A 25,297-nucleotide genomic window follows, 5' to 3' on the forward strand; every position below is an offset into this window, starting at 1 on the left:
TCTCGCCGCACCTGAAAGGACTGGTTCTAGCCCTTCCAGAGTAATGTCAGTGGGCAGATTCCCGACTGAGCCGGACAATAGGGAATCCAAGAGAGCTAGAGTAATTGCCTCGCCCTTAATCGGGTTCTCGGATGAGGACAAACAAGGAACCCTCCAACCCCACGATGATGCCCTAGTCGTCACGCTCAGAATTGGAGGTTATGACGTGAAAAGAGTGCTGGTTGATCAAGGCAGCGCTGTGGAAGTAATGTATCCTGACTTGTATAAAGGATTGAACTTAAAGCCAAAAGACTTGTCGGCATACAACTACCCTTTGGTCAGTTTTGAAGGAAAAACCGTCACCCCCAAAGGCATGATTAGGCTGCCTGTACAAACAGATTCAGACGTGGTGGAGGTAGACTTCATTGTAGTCGATGCTTATTCCCCCTACACGGCCATCGTGGCCCGACCATGGCTTCATGCGCTAGGGGCTGTGTCATCGACTTTACACCAAAAAGTGAAGTATCTGTCAGGAGGGCGAGTGAAAGAAGTCGTTGGGAACCAAGGAATGGCTAGGCAATGCATGGTGTCGGCAATCTCATGACGACCAAATAGTGAACCTTCCACCTCAGCCGAGAACGACTTATAGCAATTAATGACCCCGGTCCCAACTGCAGGTGGTGGAGGACCAGCCATGGAGGTGTGCTGTGAGGATCTGGAGAAAGTACTCGTCGGATCAGACCTTGAGAGGTCTTTTCAGATCGGCTCAGAATTACCACCCCAGGAGAAGTCAATACTAATTGATTTTCTCCGGCGGAATGTGGACGTATTCGCCTGGGATCCCTATGAGGCCCCCAGGGTTGACCCAGATCTCATCTGCCATCACCTTAATGTTAACCCGGCTATAACGCCTAAGAAGCAACCTCCTCGGCGACCGTCAAAAGAACATACTGTGAGAGAAGAGGTCGCAAAATTGAAGAAAGCAGGGGCTATCAAAGAAGTATCTACCCCGAATGGCTAGCTAACACAGTCGTGGTAAAAAAGAAGAGCTGGAAATGGCGGGTCTGCATAGACTTCACGGACCTAAACAAGGCCAACCCGAAGGATCCCTTCCCCATGCCACGGATAGACCGATTGGTAGATTCGACTATCGGACACCCCCGAATGAGTTTTTTGGACGCCTTCCAGGGCTACCATCAGATATCCCTAGCTGCCGAAGACCAAGAAAAAACTGCTTTTGTCACCCCAGTTGGAAACTATCATTATAAGGTGATGTCCTTCGGCTTGAAGAATGCCGGGTCGACCTATCAAATGATGATGACTAGGATGTTTGAACAGCAGATGGGTAAGAGCGTTGAAGTGTATATAGATGACATGGTGGTAAAAAGCAAATTGGTGGCCGACCACATCAGAGACCTCGGCGATGTCTTTCAAATTCTGAGAAAGTACAAGCTATGACTGAACGCATCCAAATGTTCATTTGGGGTGGGATCAGGAAAATTCATAGGCTATATGGTGACCCACAGAGGTATAGAAGTTAACCTGACCAAATAAGAGCCATTTATAGCTTGCAGCCTCCTCGGAATCCCAAAGAGGTCCAGAAGCTCACCGGCATGATAGCTGCTTTAAACCGTTTCATCTCCTGCTCAGCAGACAGATGCAGGCCTTTCTTCCTCCTATTGCACAAGTGGAGGGGCTTCGAGTGGACTGAGGAGTGTGCTTTAGCTTTCCAACAGCTCAAGGAATACCTCGCCTGACCCCCGATTATGTCCAGTCCCGATGCCAACGAGGTGTTGTTCGCCTACATCGCAGTAGCCTCTCATGCAGTGAGCTTAGTGCTAATCCGAGAAGACAACGGCACGCAGCGACCCGTCTATTACGTGAGCAAATCACTGCAGGAGGCAGAGACCCGGTATCTCCCCCTCGAAAAAGCTATCTTGGCCATCGTACAAGCCACGCAAAAGCTCCCCTACTATTTTCAGGCACATACTGTAGTTGTGCTAACTCAACTTCCGTTGAAGTCTGTCCTCCGCAGCGCCAACTGCACAGGCAGAATTGCAAAATGGGGAATGATTTTGGGAACTTTCGACATTAGATACATGCCTCACACCGCTGTAAAAGGTCAGGTCCTTGCCGATCTAGTAGCTGAATTTGCGAAGCCCACACTAGAAGGAAAGGAAGTGTCGGGATCACTAAGTGCTAATGAGAAATTAATCAGCGCAGTCTCTCAGTATGAACACAATTGGTGGAAAGCACACATCGACGGTGTAGCGAACCAAAGGGTCTCAGGGGTGGGACTCGTTCTGGTCTCTCCCGAAGGGATAACCATAGAAAAGTCTTTGAGGCTCGGATTCTCAGCCACGAATAACGAAGCCGAGTATGAGGCGCTATTGGAGGGAATGTTAATGATCCAGAAATTGGGTGGAAAATTCGTAAACATGTTCTCGAATTCGAGACTCATCGTGGGACAAGTAAACGGGGATTTGGAGGCAAAGGATGAAAGAATGCAAGAGTATCTAGTCTGGGCTAAGCACCTGCAGACCCATTTCTATCACTTTCGTTTAACGCATGTACCCAGGAGCGGGAACACCCATGCTGATTCTCTTGCAACGCTGGCCACTTCCTCGGCTCAGCCACTTCCTCGGGTTATTTTAGTAGAAGATCTCTACCGCCCAACAACAGAGAAGGCCAACAGAATTCGGGTACACAACGTCAGGGCAGGACCTAGCTGGATGGATCCTCTGGTGCTGTTCTTAAAGCACGACACCTTACCAGACGATAAGGTTGAGGCCGACAAAATCAGGAGGAAAGCTTCTCGATTCTGGTTGTCCGAGGACTCCAAACTTTACAGACGCTCGTTCTCAGGGCCATACCTGCTGTGTGTGCACCCAGAGGCTACTGAATTCATCCTGGAAGAGTTACACGAAGGAATTTGCGGAAGTCATACGGGGGGTAGGTCCCTGTCCCATAGGGCCATAACGTTGCGTTACTGGTGGCCGAGCATGCATAAAGAGGCTCTGGAATATGTCAAGAAGTGCGACCAGTGCTAAAGGTTCGTCCCGAACATACACCAGCCAGGCGGAGAACTTAACCTGCTGTCCAACCCTTGGCCATTCGCACAATGGGGGCTAGACATACTAGGACCATTCCCCAAAGCGGCAGGGAACAAGAAATTTCTTCTTGTCGGCACCGATTACTTCACAAAGTGGGTCGAAGCTGAGGCACTGGCAAACATTAGGGACGTCGATGTCAAGAAGTTTGTTTGGAAAAATATTATCACTAGGTTTGGGACCCCACACACCCTGATCTCGAGCAACGGCCTCCAGTTTGACAGCAAAACCTTCAGAAGATACTGTAATGAGCTGGGAATTATCAATCGATACTCCACACCGGCTTACCCACAGGGTAATGGACAGGCGGAAGCCATCAATAAAACCATAGTGAATGGGCTGAAAAAGAGGTTGGACTACGCGAAAGGGAGGTGGGTTGAAGAGTTAGCCCATGTCTTGTGGACATACCGCATCACACCTCGCAGGTCCACGGGAGAAACCCCCTTTTCAATGACCTACGGAGCCGAGGCTGTCATTCCACTGGAGATAAACTTTCCAACACAGAGGACTACTGCCTTCTGCCCCATTGCTAATAACAAACTTCTGGAAAAAAGCTTGGACCTCATCGAAGAAAGAAGGGAAAGTGCAGTGGTCCACCTAGCATACTATCAGTAAAAGCTCAAGCAGGGTTATGACGCCAAGGTGAAGTCAAGGCCATTGGTGCCCGGGGATCTAGTACTGAGGAAGGTCCTGGGCACCGCGAGAAATCCTGCATGGGGAAAACTCGGACCAAACTGGGAAGGCCTATACCGTATCACTTCCATAGCCGGCATAGGAGCCTACTTTTTGGAAGATTTGGATGAACATGTAATGCCACGCCCTTGGAATGTAAATAACTTGAAAATGTATTGTTATTAATGAAAGACATAATTCTTGACACCACATTACTGCATGGCTACTTGGGCTAAGTGTTAAACAGAACCCAAGTCCTGCCTGACTCCTCGGACCACAGACTTGGGGGAAATTAACCTCGAAGCTATTTTCACTAAGTGTTAAACAGAACCCAAGTCCTGCCTGACTCCTCGGACCACAAACTTAGGGGAAATTAACCTCGCAGTCATTTTCACTAAGTGTTAAACATAACCTAAGTCCTGCCTGGCTCCTCGAACCACAGACTTGGGGGAAATTAACCTCGAAACTATTTTCACTAAGTGTTAAACAGAACCCAAGTCCTGCCTGGCTCCTCGGACCACAGACTTGGGGGAAATTAACCTCGCAGTCATTTTCACTAAGTGTTAAATAGAACCCAAGTCTTGCCTGGCTCCTCGGACCACAGACTTGGGGGAAATTAACCTCGTAATCATTTTCACTAAGTGTTAAACAGAACCCAAGTCCTGTCTGGCTCATCAGACCACAGACTTGGGGGAAATTAACCTCGAAACTATTTTCACTAAGTGTTAAACAGAACCCAAGTCCTGCCTGGCTCCTTGGACCACAGACTTGGGGGAAATTAACCTCGCAGTAATTTTCACTAAGTGTTAAACAGAACCCAAGTCCTGCTTGCCTCCTCGGACCATAGACTAGGGGGAAATTAACCTCGAAGCCATCTTGTCTAATTATCGACTATCATTTTCTACATATCCATTCACTCATGCTTGGTTTTTAACAGTTAATGGCAGAATAGACATCCATTCATGATGAAAACAGAAGAGAAAGTAAAACAACAAGATTTAAAGGAAAACGACACCTTTCATTAAAATCCAAAAGCGATCCTTTTACAAACATTAACAGAACAAAATATGAAGGGTAAAACAAATAAAATCCTACACTACTTTCCTAAGTCCGAACCTTGAGTAGGCCCAGGTTGATCATCTGCTGCCTGGGGTCCCGGAACAGCCTCCTTAGCCTGTGCAACAACCTCTCTGATTGAAAGACTGTCCTCGGGCAACTTGTCCTTCATAGCCGGCTGCACATCCTCAACTTCAGGCATAGGGGAGTCCGAGGCTAAAGCCTTCGTTGGGAGAGGCTCTTCAGGGGCAACCACGTCGGGAATCTCACGAATATCCTCCGGGAAAAAGATATTCTCAACTTTCCAGAGATCGGAGTCTACTGGGACTGCTGCCCGATCCAAGGCTACACCCTAAGACATGGTGATGTAATCTCTGCATACAGCGGCCACCTCCTCGGTCAGCCTGATCTCAGTGTCCCTGACTCCGTGATCATATGAGGTCGCCACTGCTTTCTCGGCCGCCTCCCTGGCTAGGCAGGCCTCCTCCTTGACCTTTGCAAGCTCGGCCTTGAGATTTGAAACCGCCTGCTTCTCTGTCACGAGTTTTTCCTCGGACTGGCGGAACTGTTGGCATAGATCCTCAGCCTGCTTAGTGGCGTTTTTAAGGCTGGCCTCCTCGCTCGCACGACCCTTTTTTGCCTCCTTTACTTCACTACTCAGGCGATCATTTTCCTGCCTGAGGTCGCCAACAGTCTTCTCGGCAGCACAGCAGGACTGAGCTTCACTGTGGAGGTCCTCACGAGCCTTCTTGGCCCATTTCTCAGTAACAAAGATTTGTTGAGTGACCTGCGCCAGAAAATTAAAGGCCTAATTAAAAGAGAATGACGAATAAATAGATACGTAATAAGAAAACTAGGTAGGAGAAGCCTTCACTTACCATAGCCATGTCCCTCTTCAGCGACATGAAAAGGTCTGGTTGCCGAGTAGCCCGGAGACCCTCCATATCGCGAGGCAAAAGAAGAGGCTACTGCAGGGCCTCAGCCAAGAATGACGCCTGCCCTCGTTGGGATTCCCACAGGGTCACATCCCAAGAAATTGGAGCGCCGTCCAATTTGAGCCGTGGTGACCATGTCCGTTGCTCACTCCGAATAGCCGCCTCATCTCGGCTATCAACGGACCTGGTCCTCTTCTCCTTAGGCTCTTTAGTCTCTTGCCTTTCTTCTGGGGTTTGGCCTTTTCGCGGCCAATCTTGCCCTCCTCCAATTCTTCCACAGGTCTTTTTCGCCTCAAATTGGGCATAGGCTGTAGTGTCGCATCCGATGTGGGAGGAAGAGGAGGAGGAGGAGGAGCCTTGGAGGTAGGCTGTTCCTTCGGGACATCCTTGGAGGACTGCCCCTTGTTCCTGTTGGAAAGGAGGCCCCTGAGACCAGACCTTGGTTTCAGATCCATTCCTTCTTCCTTGATCTCTTGGCTGGTATCAACTTGTGCAATTACCAAACCAAGATCAGGGGCTGCCGAGGCGCGGTCTAAATCTGAATTAGAGTCCGAGAGCTCTACTGGCCTGACCGACACCTCTCCTTCCTCGGCGAAATGGAATTGGTCTATCTGATCTTCCAAAGACGAGTGCGAGGAATCAGCTTCTTCCCCTGTGACAACTGCTGCGGGAAGAGCACGCTGAGCAGGCAGCTGGACGGGAGGTAAATCTCTCGAAGCGAGAAATCCTGGTATGGAGACGTCGATTTGTGCTAATCGCGGACTGCCAGCCCTGATTGCTTGACCGACGTCCACTAGAGCACGTGAAAGGGGCTCGTAGTCCAAGATCAGAGGTGCAGCCCGCTGTTGCCCATCTGCACTCATGTAAATTTCAAACCTTAGAAGGAAATTGAGTGCTGGGACGTTGACCAAACTTAGACGAGGAGTCGTATGCGCCTTGTCTGCAAAGCCCAAAGGAAGGGTTACATTAGTCTGAGGAGGCAAACAAGCGAAATCAAAATTGAAACGAAGAAAAAGAAAGATCAAAACTAAGATCCCTTCCAAGGGATCTAACTCTATGGTGCCCCACTTGGTTTTCCTGCCCTGACCGGGCAGTGAATACCGTCGTGCCATGGTCCGGAAACGATCAAAAGGTCGTCCTTCAAGCCTTTGTTGGGCTTGGGAAGGCAGGATATCAACCTCACCTCATCGGACCTAGACTTCAAGTAATATGAGTCGCCGAGGCTATGGCATTCATATAGATGAACCACGTCATGCCATGAAAGGCCAAGGTTCATCTGATCGTTCAAGATGTCTATGCACCCCAGAATTCGGAACATATTCGCGACGCATTGGTGAGGGGCCAACCTATGACCACGCAAATAATCCCTAGTTATCCTCCCCATAGGGATGGTCATTCCTCTTTCCACAAAGGCTATCACTGGAATGGCAACCTGCTCCGTCCTTCTCTTGATTAAGACTTCCTCCAAAGAACAATACTCTAGACCTACTTCCGGCGGAATACGGTACTTAGCCTTGAAGCCTTCCATACCGGCCGGGGAATCTACCATTTTCTCAAGCTTGCCCATCCCCCTAATCCTAGGTGACGCGAAGATGATTTACTTAAGGAAAAACTCCGGGAAAGACAACGGAAAGGAAATGGGCACTTATGGGTGAGGAAATCACTGGGAATCTTCAAGGGAATGTCTGTGGAGGTTTGAACGCTTTGAAAGGGAAGGTGTTGGAGTGCTCTGAGTGCTCGAGTGCTTTTCCAAAAAATGGGAGGAAATTCCTTTGAAAATCTTATATATCTGGGAGAAACTGAACGAACTTACTCCCGCCCAGAGAAATGGAGAGGATATCAGCCGTTGATCTGGCGCCCCACTGTTGGATCGAAAGGACATGAAGCCGCTAAGCGCAATAATTAGCGCCTCGTGGGTTGCAAAATGCCTTTAGCAGTAATGAGGCACGTGGGGAACATGCCTCCGCACGGGTGAAGCGGGAACCCATAATAAATGATCCTGTGAGTGTCAAAATCCCGCCTTTTCTCCTCGGCTAAGAGGGAAAGAACCGGAATTTTGAGGGGCTATTGTAAGGGTAAAATTCCTAAGTCAAACAATGGGCCTTGGGCCCTATACAGAGTTCAACTACGACCAAAGGGAGAAATGGGTCGCCAAAACAAATGCTAGCCCAACCCTAATAAGTCCAAACTTATTTAAAGGAGACGTCCGAGGAGGAGTGTCAACTCGGACGCGCCAAATACAAGCCCAACGTGCACCCTATCCATAATAAGGAGTCATTCCAAACAAATATTGGTAATAAGGATAAGTCCCAAAAAGCAAGAAGGAGGAAGAAAAGATAAGACGTCCAGGGGGCAGCCACAACTGCCGCATTAAATGCAAGGAAGCTACTTTCCCAGCCGCATTAATGGGGAAAAGACAGGCGAACAGTGTTACATTGGCCAATGCAACTCACAGAAAGATAAGGTGGATGTCCGATGGGACAGGCACTCAAGTGAGGGTCCAGATGGTTAACAAGTGTAAGGTTCTTATCAATCTAAGGAGGTTATATAAGAGAAGGAAATCCCCATGAAAAAGGGATTGGAAATTTAGAGAGAAATTAAGAAGAAAAGAGAGAAAAGAATTCTGTAGTCTTTAATCATAACAAGAGGTGCGCTCATACGTCTCCTCGGACTGAGTATCCTGTGGACATAAAGAAGATTTTCTTACGTTCAATCTGTTGCATGGCATACAATTAACTAACGTTCACTTCGTCCAACCCTAGTTCCGTAATCCCCTCTCTATAAATTCATTGTCTAGGGTCCTTTGGGCTAGAACCACTTACTTGCTGGGCCTGGGCCCCAAAAATTGACCCTACAATTTTATTTATAAAATTATGGACACATGGCAAAGAGTTATTAGACACGTAAATTAAAATAAAATAAACTAATAGGTCAGATTTTAATTTAATAATTTATCAAAATTTAAAGTAAATCCCTAATTTAACCCCTCTCATCTCACGATGTTGGCACTAATTCAAGCTCTATTCTTTGGAAACCATGCACCACCCACCCATGTCCTCATCAATTCAATCCATCCAAGCATTCATCCTATTTTGCAATGATGACAAGCACTAAAGTAAGAAGAAGGAGATGATGATGATGACAAGGAAGAAGTACTACTGGGTTTCTTAGCCACGCTTATGGAGTTTTCTCAAAAATTAGAAAAAATCCCCTTTCTTTATTCACTTCTTAGTCGTCACAATATGTAACAACCTAAATATCCGAAACATAATCATAAAATAAAAGAAGAAAATGCTACAAACGACAAAAAACATCAAAACATCAAAAACGAATGAAAGATCTGGGAAATTTTAGTTGAATGTCGCTGGAGATGGACAGCTTGTATTGGAATTTTTTTATTTATGTTTTGGTGTTTCAAGTTTTTATTTTAAATCCTAATAATTGTTAACATAAATATGAGCTGATTTTTTTTTTAAATGCCACATCACTCAATATTTAATCCATGTGTGCCAATAATTCTTTGCCATCTGTTCATAATTTTATAAACAAAATAATTTGGTTCAAGTCAAATACCACATCATCATTCTATGAAGCCACATAAAATATAAATTAACGAACATAGAAGAAATGATAAAAAATAAATCGTTTTCTAAAGTTTAAAGATAAAAAAGAAATTTTTGAAAGTTCATAACGAAAAACAAACATTTACAAAAGTCTAAGGATGAAAATGATATTTTACCCCATATTTATTGAACCATAAGTTGTAGATTCCTAAGAAAGGCTTTGACAGAGAAAGTGGGCCATAGTACTTGTCGGCCTTCCAAAAAACCATTTTACACAAAAGGGCCACGGCTAGGGTATGTCCAGTAGTTCTGGGCCTCTTCCAAAAAGAGGTGTCGGAAGAAGATTAGAGCTGGTTAATGAAAGGTGTCATTACGGCCCATAGAGTTAGCAGGCCTCTAATAGCACAAACCAATTTTGAAAAACAGTAGTTTGTAATTGTCATGAATTTGTTCCCAAAGTAAAGTATATGATATTTTGAAAAATAGAGCGGCAAATAAATTGAGCTACTTAACATACAAGTGAAGTTCAAGCAGGTTTAGGCTCAATAATTGAATGAGCCAAGTTCAAATATAATAATGTGTTCTTAAACTAGTTTAGAGTATAAGATTCGATTTGAATATCTATGATATTATATATTTATATTTATAAATCTATAATAAAAATGTAATTATATATATTTGAGTTTGGATTGTATAAACTTAAAATAAATTCTAATGATATTAAAAAAAAAAAAAAACTTATTTCTATATAACATTTGTGAATCTTAATTTTTATAAGTTCATAAACGAAAATCATTCTATCTAATTAGTTCAAACAATATAATTTTAACTTATGAGAGAGAGAATGTACATGTCAAATGCATAAAAAATACAAATTGTACCGAGGACCATGGCTGAATACAGTGGCTAATCACAATGGCCAAACAACTGACCAAATACCAAGGACCATGTCCAAATCACAATGGCCAAGTAGCAGAGTATAGAGGAATGCAACAATTACGTACCTACCTCAGGATAACATGGCCGCTAGCTTTTGAATTCCTTCCTTTTGGTTGGTCGACTAGTATGACCTTCTTCAAAAGAAATATCCATTGACACCCTTCACATAAGTAGTTATTGTGCCACAACAACCGGCCATTGCATCTAATGTTATTGGACTTGTGTTGTCTACTTGCATATTTGGATTCCTGTCTTGATACACGTCCTCTCAATTAACTTGAGGAAACAACCAGTCTTGACACACGTCCTCTATAAATACCCTTTCATTCCTTAAACAAAGCCAACAAGTCTTTAAAATGTTACTTTTCTATTCTCACTTCCAAACATCCACCAATTTATTGACATAACCATTGGAGCCTTCCTTGGCTAACCATCAATAATTAGCCAGAGCCAAATTCAGATTCCTCTTTCTCAGCAAGGTACTCGTCAAGTTAAAATGATCTGTCCCTATTCAGTTTCCATTGAAGTTTTTGTTGCGGTTCCTTTCCAATTGCCATCAAAATCTTTGTTGCGATTTCATCTTTTCTTCAAAATTTCACTCTCCTATGGCCACATAAAGTGTTGTCTGGCTCCTCCTTCGACACTGAGTCAGGATTATGATATTGAACTTTAATCGTACACTAAGGATATAAATGAATTGGCATATTTTTTTCTCTACTTTATCTTAATTATTAAACAAAAAGCAATTTTAATAACCTTTACTTACAGTGATATATCTGTAACATTGTCCTTTTAGTATAAGGTATCAAAAGTATCTATACTCATATAATTTCGAATCAAACATATATATAATATTATACCAACTGCATGGGCAAAATCCTATAAACAACGTATTTATTCCTTTATGGTTCATGTTGTAGGCTTCAAAATTCGATTGGAATTGGCATCTAATACCTTTATATCAGTAGAACTTGCCTGTAATTTTCCTTTTTTTTTTTTGCTTTGTTTACCTTATTGGTTGTACACTTGTACTGTAGCGTACTTGAACGTACACATGCATTGCACGAGGATCAATCACATTGTTCATACACATTCATCCATGCATATACTTAAAAAGATGTGTGTCGGTTCTTCAAAAAGTCGAGAAAGCATTTTTTATTTTATTTTTTATGGTGTTTAAGTGCATGCTTCTAAAGCACCAAAATATGCATTCGAGGCCTAATTTGATTATCAAACTTTTCTTTTGGAAGTTTGATCTGTTTCAGAAATTAATGCTCACATCTTGGAAGGCTATATTATATATATATATATATATATATATATATTTTTTTTTTTTTCGAGAAGTGCTATAATATTAATTAATTAAGTAAAGTTACCTTCACACTCTAATCGTTGGTTCCATCTTCCACATGCCAAGTTGTTGATTAATTAATGAAAAGAAATACCACAACAAACTACTAAATAAATAAAATAAAACAAAGAACATATCTTGAAAGATGAAGCATTTGGATTCTTGCAATTTGAGTTCAAAGTGATAAAACTTATAAAACAGGTAAGCTACACAACCTTATTTTCCACTCCCAATAGTGATAGTTGTGAATTTATAGAAAACTATTAAATTTACTATCATCTCTTTATTGAATTATTGTTAAGAGTTTTTAACAAAAAAATATAAGATTCAAATCCTCTCATCCCCATCTATCGATCGAATTATCAACAAGTTTTAATCCCAAATTTTTGGGATCGAAAAAAAATCATTAAAATATTAATTAGGGTAACTTGGATATATATTTTCCTCAATTATATTTTATCTGTAGTCATGTTCTTTATTACTTCCCTAATTGTATTATCTAATAATATTAAAAAAAATTGATATTACAATTTATAAGAGTTACCTAATAAAATTTGTGATAGTTGTAACACTACTTTGTTTATAACAGAGTAGTTGTAAACACATACACCCAAACAACAAATTGTGAGGGATCTCTTTAGAGGGAATTTAGAAATATTCCTTTTCAAAAAAGCAAATTGTCCATTCTCTCTCTCTTTACACATAGTCAAGAAGATCAGATACCAAATAATATATTCATATATTGAGACTGATTTTTCTTTAACATCTTTAAAACTTATCTTTTTCTTCTAGAGAGGGGAAATGGGGAGAAGGGAGTTGTGGCATTCGCCAACTCCAAATTGTACCAAGTCAACACTGGTAATATTAATACATTTTCAACTTAGCTAGAAACCACATTAAAAACCATATTCACTACAAAATATCTAAAGAGGCTTAGCACTATCGATCCCTACTTAATCTATAAGCTATCTAAATCACTTAGTGCACGTTTGGATACAATATTTTTTCATCAATGTCTGCGTTTGCACTGTTCTGTGAGTTTTGTGTGGGTCCCGTGCACTATTCACGGGACCCGCAAGTACTTTTTTTTAGCAAAAAATAACTTTAAAACTGAGTCCCACAGCATTATTCACATATTTAAAAATTATTTTGCTACAAAGTTTTCAGTTTTTAATTTTCAGTAATAAGCGGTATCCAAACAAACCCTTAGCTGAGAAGTAATTTTTTTTTTTATTTTTTATAAAAGACAAAAATTCTACTCTAAACTAATCTAGGTGTATATATATGTGAAATTCCATTCTGGAGACTTGAACTTTGACCCTTGCTTCCCACACTTCACAAACACTTACTATACTTGTGGAGTGACTATCACGCAAAGGATGCGTGGTGGTAGTTGAGAAATAACTTATTCTACTTGTTGGTGATAAAAATTTTGGTTACTAATTTGCTATATCAAACATAATGAATTGCTGACATATATTGTGTATGCGTCAAGTATTAAGAGTTATCATAATGAAGGCTCTCTAATCTTCAAGTTGTCAGAATTATAATGACCCTTGTTACTGTGATAAAATTTGAGACTAATAAAAAAGAAATCGTGCTTGAGTCAAGGGAACTAAATTTAGATTTTTAATGTAAAAGTTTAAAGTGAATAGCAAAATATGCATTAAAATTATGGTTTTAAATTTTAATCTTGTAACTCAGTGCAATGGCCTTTTCTATTCTTAAAAATTTATTGATTGACCACATTTCAGATAGCTGATATTAAATAAATTTTGATCAAATGAAAATGATATTAATCACTTGCTTGCTTCCCTAAATAAGTGTGGAATAGCATGTTAAAGCAGTTTTGTTGATGACTTACTATTTGTGTTTTTGATGTAGAATACGCAGTTCAAGTTTTCCTTGAGCGGGGAATCTTAAGTTGCAACGATATAAAAGGTAAAAAGGTACAAATAGAAATCTTACATAGTGCAAAATTGCACAAAATTTAGCAATCTAAAGGAAATTGAAGTGAGGATTAAATTAAACTCGCGATCTTAAGGTTGTGACCTATGCCGCTTTCCATTAAAATTCCTTCATTTAGGCCTCCAATTTAATAATACATTATTTATGGTTTTTTTTTTTCCTGAAATTTTTTTTAGGGTTTGTAGTAATTTTATATGACACTTTCTAAATTTTTATTTTTATTTTTTTTAGTTTGATTTTATGCCTTACACAAATTAGGGTTTCTTTCTTGACCGTCCTATAATTTCTATAATGTTTTTCTAAATAAGTTAGTGGTTGTAGGCTTGTAGCCCATTGGCATCAAGTTTAGTAATTAATTAATTAATTATTTTTAGAAGTTTTTTTTTTTCCTTTTATTGGCCTTGTGTATTCAAGGTTTTCCTCTAGCATTAAGGCTTTTTTTTTTTTTTTTTTTTTTTTTTTTTTTGAGATAGACTTGTTCTCCTTATCTTTTGAAATAGTCTTGTTCTCCTTCTTATCGCTATCTCATTGCATATTTGCATCAATAATTCAGTACTTCCTGTCCGGTTTTATCACTTTATTGCTAACAAATGTAGGACGTGTTTGTACAAAATTATTGTGATTATGGTACTACTACCGCCATAATTGAATGATTTGCAAAATCTGAAATTATAAAAAGGATTGTCTAGTCTATTACTTTAAAGTGGCATCTTTGAAAAAGATGCAACTTAATTAGTTTGGAGCTGTATATAACAGCTCCAAACTAAACCATAAATTTTGGGTCAACTAAACCATAGCTCCAAAGCTTCTTTTCTGACAATGACTTTAAACCCAACTTCTCATGTCTCTTATTTAGCTTCACTTTTCTTTTTTTCTTTTTTCTTTTCCACTCAATAATCTTTCCTTTTAGTTACGAATTATGTATGGAAAAGCTAAGCAACTTCTTTAACCAACCCGCCACAATTCCATTGAGCACCACATAAAGTAAAAGAAGATATAAATACTTTTTAAGTGGAATTCATCTTTAATATCATGGTATATGTAATATGCCACATTGCCACTTCTCTCACCAAATGAATGTATCATTTTCACCTAGTGATGATTATCATCATATAAATTTCATGTCCTCAATATACCATGTGATTTGTAATCAGCTATTTTTGCTCTAAAGCTGAGTAGCACCAAGCTATGTGCTGATCAGTACAATATAAAATGATACATAGTTTTAGTGCTCATGTAGTTAACAATACCTAATTCTCGCAATATCACCTATAAAACTGATATTTTGAAACAGCATAATCACTTTTTAAAATAAATATAAGAACAAGAAGAAAAAATATGTAAACACTTGTGACCTTTATATATAGTGTTCTGGAATAAGTAACAATAAAGGAATCAAAACCTTCAAGTAGTGGAAAGCAGAAGCAGCCTAAAAACAAAAGTACCCAATAAACCCTGATAAATCTCTCACACACCCATAGCTTTACTAAAAGGCATCTCATACAATAGAGAAAAAAAGTAAGCATGTGAAGAATCCTATATGCCCAAACTGATTTCCTTTCCCACACTATATAATCCTGCCTTTGTGATGCTCCATGTTCAGCCTTTCAGTAAGTAGAAGACTCACCTCTAAACCCACCTTAAAACCCCAGTTAATTTCTCTTGTAGACTTAGCTATTACTCCACAATGGTTCCTATCAAGACACAAAATATCAGAGCCATCAAGAAATACAAGGGCAATCAACTTCTAGACAATCTATTGCTTTATTCTTTGACAGCAATAACTTGTAGTTTATTTTGTTCTAGCCCTTTTTGGTTTCCCTCCCTATCTTCTTCCATGAAGGTCTTTCTCTTTGTGTCTCTCCCCAAAATCCGTTCGGTTTTCTTGAGCTACAAGTTTATGTTCATAGTAGGCAATCTCATTGTTGGTGTCCTTATAGGAGAATCCAAAATATTTTCTTCAGACCCTTCTTCAGCTTGTGATGAGTATATTAACATGAGTCGGAGCCTTCAGAGTCCTTCAACCATTGAAGTCAAGGCAGAGGGAACAACAACAGTGAAATATGTTGAAGAAAATGTGATGAAGAGGACAGGTGAAGATGGAGAGGACATTAAAGAGATAGGATTGACTGAAGAAAACGACGATTTGGATGGGAACAATGACTTTGCTTTGCCTGCTGAGGAGTTGAGCAAAAGGGCTGATGATTTCATTGCAAGGGTCAATAAGCAAAGGCAGCTTGAAGATAGTCTTCTCCTATTTAGTAGTGAATAAAGAATGAGATAGGAATAAAAATCCTTTGTCCCAATATGGGTGTTCCACAAACCGTTGTCATACACCACTTGTTTTTTTTTACCAAATTTTGAAAGAAAAGAAAATTAGTTACGTGGACCCATACATGGCATACTGTATTTGGTGGAGTAAAAATGGAACAACTCTAAAGAGTGAAGGATTTTTGCTTGTGAGAGAGTTACTTGAATATATAAGTCCAACGAAGCTAAAGCTAAGGGTCTGTTTGGTACTTCTGTTTAAACAACAGTTTTCAGTGTTTAAATATTATAACATGTATTTTTACCACACTTTTTAACACACACATATTTTCACAACGCTTAAACAATATTACTAAAAATCTCTTACCAAACGAGTCTTAAACATTGTACTGTAAGGGAGAATGACATACTTTCTATATATTCTAGCTATAGGTTTAAGACGAACGTATCTTGTTATCTGAGATCACTAAGTCTATTAAGCAAATAGACATGACTTCCAGTTTGAAAGAGAATTCTTCCTTGAGAAGGAAATTAATTAGCTTCTAGTTATGTACTTAAAAGTAAAGGAAAAGGTTAATAAATGACCTAAGAGCTTTAGTTTAGAAAATATTTTTAAAAAAATTTATGAAAAAAGAAAAAAAACAACTGACTTTTTTGACCGAATTTTTATACTTTCCATAAAAGTAATATTAAAACATTCTTAAAATAACCTATAATAAATGTCTTAAATACGCCCATTAACAGTCCTAAAAATAAAATATGTCATCCAAGCTTAGGAGCATATATTTGAAGATTGACCAATTAATACCTCCTATTCTTTTTCTCCCAAAAAAAAAAAAACCCTCCTATTCTAGGCTTATTCTGTTCAATTTTTTAATTTATAAAGAAATCTTGATAGTAAGATCACTTATGGTTAAAAATTGTTCAAAGTATGGTTCACATGATAGGTCCCTGGAAAGAAAAGTCACTTATATGTTTTTTTTTAATGGGAAAAAGTAACTTATATATGCCGATTGGCTTATTTGTTAAAAATTGGTTAAAGTATAGTTAAAAGGAATGATACTTTAAAAAATTATATATAAACAAGGCGAAAATCACATTTTCATCCCTACATTTTCACACGATTCCCACTTTGGTCCTTATATTTTATTTTCACCGCTTTTAGTCCCTATTTAGAAAAACGTCTTCTGTTTTAGTCCTTTCCGTCAGTGCCGTTAGGGCACTGACCTACGTGGCAAACGGAATTATTAAAATAATAATAAAAAATTTTTATTTTGTCATCAAAAAATACCAAGTCAGCATTTAAATTTTTTAAAAATAATTTATTAATTTTAACTAAATAAAAAAATTAAAAACAGAATTAAAAACTAAAAATTATATGAATTGAGATCTAAGTGTCTTGAATAAGAACACAAACCCAGATTTAAGTACACAAACCCAGAAATTAAAATTCAAAAATTAAAATTTTAAAAAATCACCATTTTCTCAACCCAGCAAAATCATCAAATCCTAAAACTCCAAACTACCAAATCAATCCAAAAATACATCACAACCAATCCAAACAAAAAAATCTCAAACTCAGAAAAACCCATCAACCACCACGTCTGAAGCAAGCCACGAACCCAGGGATAATCACAGTGACCAAACCCACCAATAAATCACAAACCAAACCACAAATGAAGAACCAAACCATGAAGGAAGCCACAAACCAAACCCAGATCGAAACCGCCAACCACCACCACCCTGACCCAAATTGGAACCACAACCCAACAAAAATTAACCCATGAAACCCACGAATTTAGAACAAACACCGTGGCCCACTCCCAACAAACACAATCAACAAACCCCCCCCCCCCCCCCCAAAAAATCCAAGACCAACGACAAAAGCCAAATGCGAAAGAGGGAGAGAAAGAGAACTACCACCGTCATGCCACCGCCTTGGACCTGATCTGGTCGGATTAATGTGTTCACAATGGGCCGATGGTTTTCAGGTGAATGGGGACCATTGAGGTCCGATCGGGCGCTGGTTCCAAGAGTGTGAGATTTAGAGTGAGAAATAGATCACTTGGCAAGGTGCCGTAGCACTTGGAGAGAATGGACTGCTTAGAGAGCGTCTCGACGAGGCGCGCCACGACGACGTCGCGCATGCGCTGCGTTGGCGGCCATATGCTGAACACTAAAGTGTTGGTATTTGAGAGAGAAAGAGGGAGTCATGGATCTGAAAAGAAAGAAGAAAAACAAAGATACAAAAACAAATAGAGCAAGTAATGGATCTGGAAAGAACGAAGAAAAAGAAGTATAAAATGAGAGTGGGAGTGTTGTGCTGGTTTTATTTTAATTTTTTGGGTTTGTGTTTTGTGTTTGTTTTCATGTTTAATTCCTTGTTCAGGTTTAATTTGATGTTCTTATTTTTTGGGTCTGTGATTTTTGGATTTTAATTTTGTGTTCTTAGATCTGAGTTTGTGTTCTTGTTGTTCTTGCTCTAGACACACTTCAATCTTAATTAATGTGATTTTTTATTTTAATTTCTGTTTTTTATTCTTTATTTAGTTAAAATTAATAAATTATTTTTTTTAAATTTAAATGCTGACTTGGCATTTTTTATGACAAAATAAATTTTTTTATTATTATTTTAATAATTCCGTTTGCCACGTAGGTCAGTGCCCTAACGGCACTGACGGAAAGGACTAAAACTGAAGACGTTTTTCTAAACAGGGACTAAAAGCGGTGAAAATAAAATATAGGAACCAAAATGGGAATCGTGTGAAAATATAGGGACGAAAATGTGCTTTTCGCCTATAAACAAAAATGTTACAAATTTAAAAGAAAAAAAAGTTGCATCCAAAATATCAAATTCGCATTTAGCGCAAAATGAAAAGCTATCGACGCCAATGCGTTCAATATCCTATTTTAGTAATTTCATTTTTAGTATATATTTTTTATTGTAGTTTTTCTCCCCCAACACCATATAATGTACCATATTTTGAGTCTTAACATGAACACGAATTCCACCGATTTTAAAGCAGCAAAAAATTGAAAACCAAGAGAAGAAAAGATTTCCAACCAAAAAATTAAGAAACAAAAAGTGGAAAAGAAGACAGAGGACTATTTTATTATTTACTATTGCATATATTAATAATTTAGAGTCTTACAGCTTAATTGGTTAATATATATTTCTTGATATTTAAAAAGAAAAAAATTATCAACAAAATATATATATATATATATATCCTACTTGATTTTTTTTTCCTGAATTTTTTTATTTAGAAGAGGTAATTTATTTTTCTAAAATACTTGAATTCATTGTATTGTCCTACTTTGGCTATATTATAGTGTTATACTACTCTATTATCGATATTGTATATTAGACTGTAAACCTCTGTAATTTAAAGGCCCTTACTGAACAGTTTTTCCGAGTCAGATATATATATATATATAAAAGAAAATGCTGCAAAGGGTACTGTTCAAATTCTCATTTTCGGTGAGTTTCAATTAGCTTAGCTAGTAAAATTTTTTGTGATCAAATAAGAGATCTGAAATTCAATTTTTCATTTATACCAAAAACCAATTAGTATTTTGGTTTGATGATAAAAAATAATTATGAAAACGAACTTCATAAGTTGAAACTCTTGAAGAAAAAAAAATCTCCTTCCCATTTATTTAAGAAAAAAAAATACTACCTTGTAAAGGAACCAAAATTATTTTGCAAATATATATTCAAAAAAATGAAAAATAAAAAAAGAAGCGGCAAAAGTCATGGTTATTGTTTCAACTACTTATTGTAATCATGCCATGCAATGGTGTCACTATACGTTTTTACTCCATCTCCGTCATCTTCTACAACTTTACTCTTAGCATATACTATAAAAGTCTAAATGGTTTACACCTTGATAGGCTAAGAATATATTGACTTCTTGGGTAAATTAATCAATTAATTAACCAAGTGAATTACTTAAGTCAATTTAACATGCAATAAGTGTGGTAGCACAAAAAAAAACCGAATAACTTAATGCAGCGGAAATTAAATTTGACACGGGTGATTTGTTTACGAATGGAGAAAACCACCAAGGCAAAATCCTACAGGGTGAATTTAAGGTCATCACTTTCGAGAATTCACTATTATCAAAACAAGCAGTTACAAGTAAAGGAATCTCAGTACTTTATACCAATCTATAGTGGAACCCTTACCCCAATACATAATTGGACTTGTAATGTAGTGACAATCTCTCATTTTAATGCACGACTCCAAGTACGTGACTAATCAATCAATGCATGGATCCAAGTATGTGACTAACACATCAACTTGAAAAAGATGTTGGCTGCAAAGTTCTTCAGTCATTTAGACAATGAAGATCAAAAGACTCATTGGTCACAAAACTCTACGGCGTATAAACGTAGCAGCTTCTTTAAGAGAAAGATGAACTAGGGTAGATTTTCTTCGGTCACAATATGCATGTAACAAGTGTAATAACCTTATGACGGTCCTTAAAATAATATTTATATATGTCTAAGGTTGTGAAAAAAGAAAACCTAAACATATAACTTGGATATGCGTGAAAAACAGATCTAGAAATCTGAATTTTGTAATTCTCGATAAATACATCTATCGAACTTCAAATATTAAATCTCGATAGATACATCTGTCAAGCTATCTGTCAAGATTTAATGAACAACGCTTTTTCACTTGATTCTTGGACAGATTTGCATGAGTTCAATACTTGGACTTGAACTCTTATTCCTTGAAGTATTAAACACATCTTAGATCTACCCAATTACAAGTAAAGTGCGTTTTATCAAAAGATTAGCCAATTCTATATGACATATGTTCTTAACATGTTCCACATATGTCCTAACACACCTTCACATCAAATTAAGTACATCTGTTTCTCTTTCTCTACTCTTTTTTTTAAGTTTTAACAAAGCAAGAGCAGTGGATCTTATTAACAAGTTCCTGAACATAGTAGCTCCTCCATTCACCTTCGTCTCCATCTGTCTTCTCTTACCACCAACCTACTTTTACAAGCTCTTCCTCTCCACCCTAAGCTTTGTTTTCAGTGAAAGTTTGTCTGGAAAAGTCATGCTCATAACTGGTGCTTCCTCAGGCATTGGCGAGGTAATAATAAGCCATGTTAGGTTCTAAAAGTTTAGAACAATTGGCAAATTGTGAACATAATTAAACTTGTCTAAATATAGATTTTAGAGTCTATAGGTATTATTAGACAATGCTCAAGATGATTCAAGTCAAGATTCAAGAACAAGTAGTTGCATAAAGAAGATTTCAGAATTTGCCTAGTTCGACTGATCGAGAGATAGACTTGACCGATCGAGAGTCGTATTTGCAGAATTTTAATTAAGCCCAAATAGCAGTTCAAGCCCAAAAAGGATTAGGGTTTCAGGTCTACTTCTCCTAGTATATAAAGGAATCCCTAGGCACATTTTATTATGACTTTGGAGGTGCTCTTGTGAGATCTAAAAGGTTCTGTGCCTTCCTCTATCAAAGTCTCTACCAGATATCACTCTCATATCTTTAGAACCAATAGATCTGAAGTTGCTACATGCAGATCAACAATAGTTGATGATCTATACCTTCAAGGTGGTCTTGGAGTCACAAAGAGGAGAGATTGTGTTTTTTTTTTTTTTTTTTTTTTTTTATCACAAGTGTTGGTGTTTGTGTTGCAAAGGCCTAATAAAGAAGGAGTCCATGAATTCAGAGCTTGCACGTGGTCGTATCAGTAAGTTCTATATGTGGTAGCAATAGGATGTTAGTGGTCTAAGTTTTATTGTAAACTTCGATTCTTTATAGTGGATTTGTTTTTTACCTTGAGGATAGTTAGGTTAAATTCTTCCTAGGTTTTTTACCAGTTTGGTTTTCCTAGGTCATTATATCGTTGTGTGTGTGTGTGTGTTTTACTTATTTATTTATTTTTTTATATTTCCGCTTCTTTGCATGATATGATTGTTTTGTTTTAACCTAGATCTGAATAATAAACTTAAGTATTCACTTGGTTAATTAATTAGGTTAAACAATCTAGTTTACAAGGATCTAAAACCTAACAAACCAAGTGCATCTTGAAAATAGCTGTGGTAGAACATGGATTTTGCTATTTATTTATTTATTTTCCAAAGTTTATTATAGGGTTCTTGGGTTATTTTACTATGGTGTTTTTAAAATCTTATTAATTTTTTTTGAAATGAGTGAATTAAATTTTGTAGTATTATTAGTAATTTAAATAGATATGAAAATTATAATAGTCAATTTCTAAAAGTTGATGATGAGATTAACTCTAATTATTATTTCAAGATGGATACATATAATTTCAGGAGGAAATTACCCTAATAATTCTAGACAATTCACCTAATAATTAACACCTATAGCAATAAACTACAATTATTGATCAAAATTATACAATTGTGAGGCGACACATATGGAATTTAGGTAATTCAAAATGATAAAGTCTTTTATCCTAGAATAAGATATAAGATTGAATCTTCTTTACACAAAAAATAAATAATTTTGTATCTTTAATGTAATAATAATTAAACAGAAAATTAATTTCTTAGTATATTAATAAAGAATAATTATTGTGGAATTGATCGAATTCTGCCTACACCAAAAAGAAACGATTGACATCTTAACTTAATGATAAAGAGCAAATTAGTACATTAGGATATTGACGTAATTATCTTGAGGTTGATGATTAACTTAATGATAACAAGCAAATTAGTATCTTAGGATATTGGTGATTAACTTAATGATAACAAGCAAATTAGTATCTTAGGATATTGATGATTAACTTTATAAAGTTGATGTCATATATTCAAATCTTATTGTGTCATATTCTAAAAGAAATCTAGGAACACAAATTTAATGATTCAAGATTTGTTTCTTTTCATTCATTTTGCATACGTTGAAACAACTTTTTTTTTTTTTCCGAGTCATATAGAATGTTTAATTTATTTGATATATATAATATTGATTTATGCCTTCATTAAAATTTTTTTTTTTAAATTATTGGTTTATGTACACTGCAGCATTTAGCTTATGAATATGCTAGGAGAGGGGCTTTACTAGCCCTTATTGCCCGAAGGGAAAACGCTCTCCAAGAAGTGGCTGATCAAGCTCGAGAATATGGCTCCCCTGATGTTCTTATAATTAGTGTAGAGGTATCCAAGGTTGAGGACTGAATGCGAATTGTTGATGAAACCATGAGTCACTTTGGTAGATGTAAGCCCAAATGGTTAATTAAGCTTATCAACTTAATTTGATTTATTTATTGCATGTGTTTTTAAAATAGTATTTTAAGGTCATAATTAGTGGAGTATAGAATGAAACATAAACATTAACATAAAGGATTTTTATTTGTATTATAAGTTTTTTTCATGATGATTCTTTGATGCAGTGGATCATCTGGTGAATAATGCTGGGAATTCTTTGGCCTACTTGTTTGAAGATGCAACTGATATCACTGGCTTTAAAACCGTAATGGTAATTGACAATTTTATGCATAATTTACCAAAAAATTGTTAAAAAAAAAAAAAAAGACTGTCCAAGCATGCATGTTATTTGTCTAGTAATATTAAGATACAAAATTTATCACAACTATAGGTATGATCGATTGATACAATACCATGACTTATTAGTGTTATTTGTCAGTTTCCTATGGTCGGGTTTTTACTTTTTAACCAAGTTACTTGTACAAGTATACAACAAAGAGTTTGGAAAAAACCAAAAGAAAGAGGAGTTAATTAATGTAAGGAAGACATCAAAGTCTAATCTAATACAAAGTTGAAATGTTTAATATTTTTTTCCTCGTAGGATATAAACTTTTGGGGTTCAGTATATACCACCTGTTTTGCACTTCCACACCTCAGAGAAAGTAGAGGCAAGATGATAGTCCTTGCTTCATCTTCATGGTTGCCTACACCTAGGATGAGTTTCTACAATGTAAGTAATATGATGTATATGGTTCCCAATTATTTTCTATTAGAGATGAATTCTAATACATTGTCACCTCAGGCAAGCAGTGCAGCAATAGTAAGCTTCTTTGAGACATTGCGGGTCGAGGTTGGGCTTGAGATCAAAATCACAATTGTGACACCTAGGTTCATAGAGTCTGAAATGACCCAAGGCAAGTTCTTATTGAAGGAAGGAAAAATGGAAGTTGATCAAGACTTGAGAGATGTAGGTTATTGGCTCATTAGTTATTCCTCTCATTAAGTTATATCTGTGTACTTTTAAAAAAAAATTATATTATAAATATTACACTACTTGATAACTATGGACTAGTATTTTCAAAATCTCAGCATTATACTTTTTTTATTGTTCTTAACCCCTTTGTCCAAAATTTCATGTTAATCGAAAGTTTTTTACAATTCGATCAACAAACTTATATGTTGTATATAGTTTTAAAATATAAAAAAAATTAAATTTAAACATTTTATGGAGGAAAGAGTAATTGAAACTTGATCATCTTTATATTTTCTTACATAAGAGAGTATAAAAGGCAATGTAATTAATCCAATATTGTACTTGTACACTACAACAAAATGTATATTCAATGACGAAAAAATTTGTCACTAAAAGTCCAGTTTTTTGTCACTAAGGACCTTTAGTGATGAAATTGGACTTTTAGTGACGAAACTCATTTCGTCACTATAGCCCTGTCACTAAAAGTCCTGGTGACAAAAAATTTTGTCACTAAAAGTTCGATTTGATTTAAAAAAAAAAACAAACTTTTAGTGACGAAAACGTTTCGTCACTAAATGTTTTCCTCACTAAAAACATTATTCAGTAACAAAAATATTTCATCACTAAAAACACTTTAGTTTACTAAATCATATTTAGTGATGAATAATTTCGTCACTAAAACTATGTTCGGGTACATATAGTGACGAAAAAATTTGTCACTAAAACTATTTTTAAGAAAATCTAGGCACATATAGTGACGAAAATTTTTGTCACTAAAACCATTTCTTACAAAATTTTGCTATATTTAGTGACGGAATTTTCGTTACTAAAACAATTTTTTGTTGCTATATTTGTGACAAAAAAATTCGTCACTAAAACTTATTTTATTTTTTTTTTTTTTTTTTTCATGGCTTTGATATTAACCTGTAACCTGTCATTATATTATTAAAACCTCACATTTGAATAACACATTTATTTCAACAACACATTTATAAAAAAAGATCCATACATTCCACAAGTAAAAAATAAAACAAGTATCCAATTCAAACTCCTTCCATACAATAATTGTTTGCAATACGTACAATAACTCTACCTAAACCCTATTTTAGAACTAATGGAAGATGTCCTCATATGTCTTCAAGTAATACAAAAAGTAAATCCCCTAAAAGCCACCAATAAGAAATCTGCACAAATATAAAAACAATACTTCGTTAAAATCGTAAAGTAAAAACATTAACTATGTTATAAGAAACATTTCTAACAATGAA

At 37.0% G+C, this 25,297-nt stretch overlaps 1 protein-coding gene and 1 pseudogene across 1 annotated transcript; both read left to right on the forward strand.

The window, feature by feature from the left end:
• Positions 1-1,745: 1,745 nt before the first annotated feature.
• Positions 1,746-4,727, forward strand: LOC126704347 (uncharacterized). The gene is made up of 2 exons (XM_050403338.1): positions 1,746-2,931; positions 4,699-4,727. The coding sequence occupies exons 1-2, from the start codon at positions 1,746-1,748 to the stop codon at positions 4,725-4,727; spliced, it is 1,215 nt and encodes a 404-aa protein (XP_050259295.1).
• Positions 4,728-7,399: 2,672 nt separating this feature from the next.
• On the forward strand, positions 7,400-24,059 carry LOC126704348 (11-beta-hydroxysteroid dehydrogenase A-like; annotated as a pseudogene).
• The last annotated feature ends 1,238 nt before the right edge of the window (positions 24,060-25,297 follow it).

Source organism: Quercus robur, chromosome 10 (assembly GCF_932294415.1).
Source record: "Quercus robur chromosome 10, dhQueRobu3.1, whole genome shotgun sequence".
In the NCBI taxonomy this organism is placed as follows: Eukaryota; Viridiplantae; Streptophyta; class Magnoliopsida; order Fagales; family Fagaceae; genus Quercus; species Quercus robur.

Bases quoted from the DNA above. Each gene is read 5' to 3' on its own strand.
- LOC126704347 (XM_050403338.1), top strand. From the start codon at position 1,746: ATGTCCAGTCCCGATGCCAACGAGGTGTTGTTCGCCTACATCGCAGTA. The intron at 2,932-4,698 runs GTAGGTCCCTGT...GGTTTTTAACAG, and splicing joins TTGCGGAAGTCATACGGGGG to TTAATGGCAGAATAGACATC.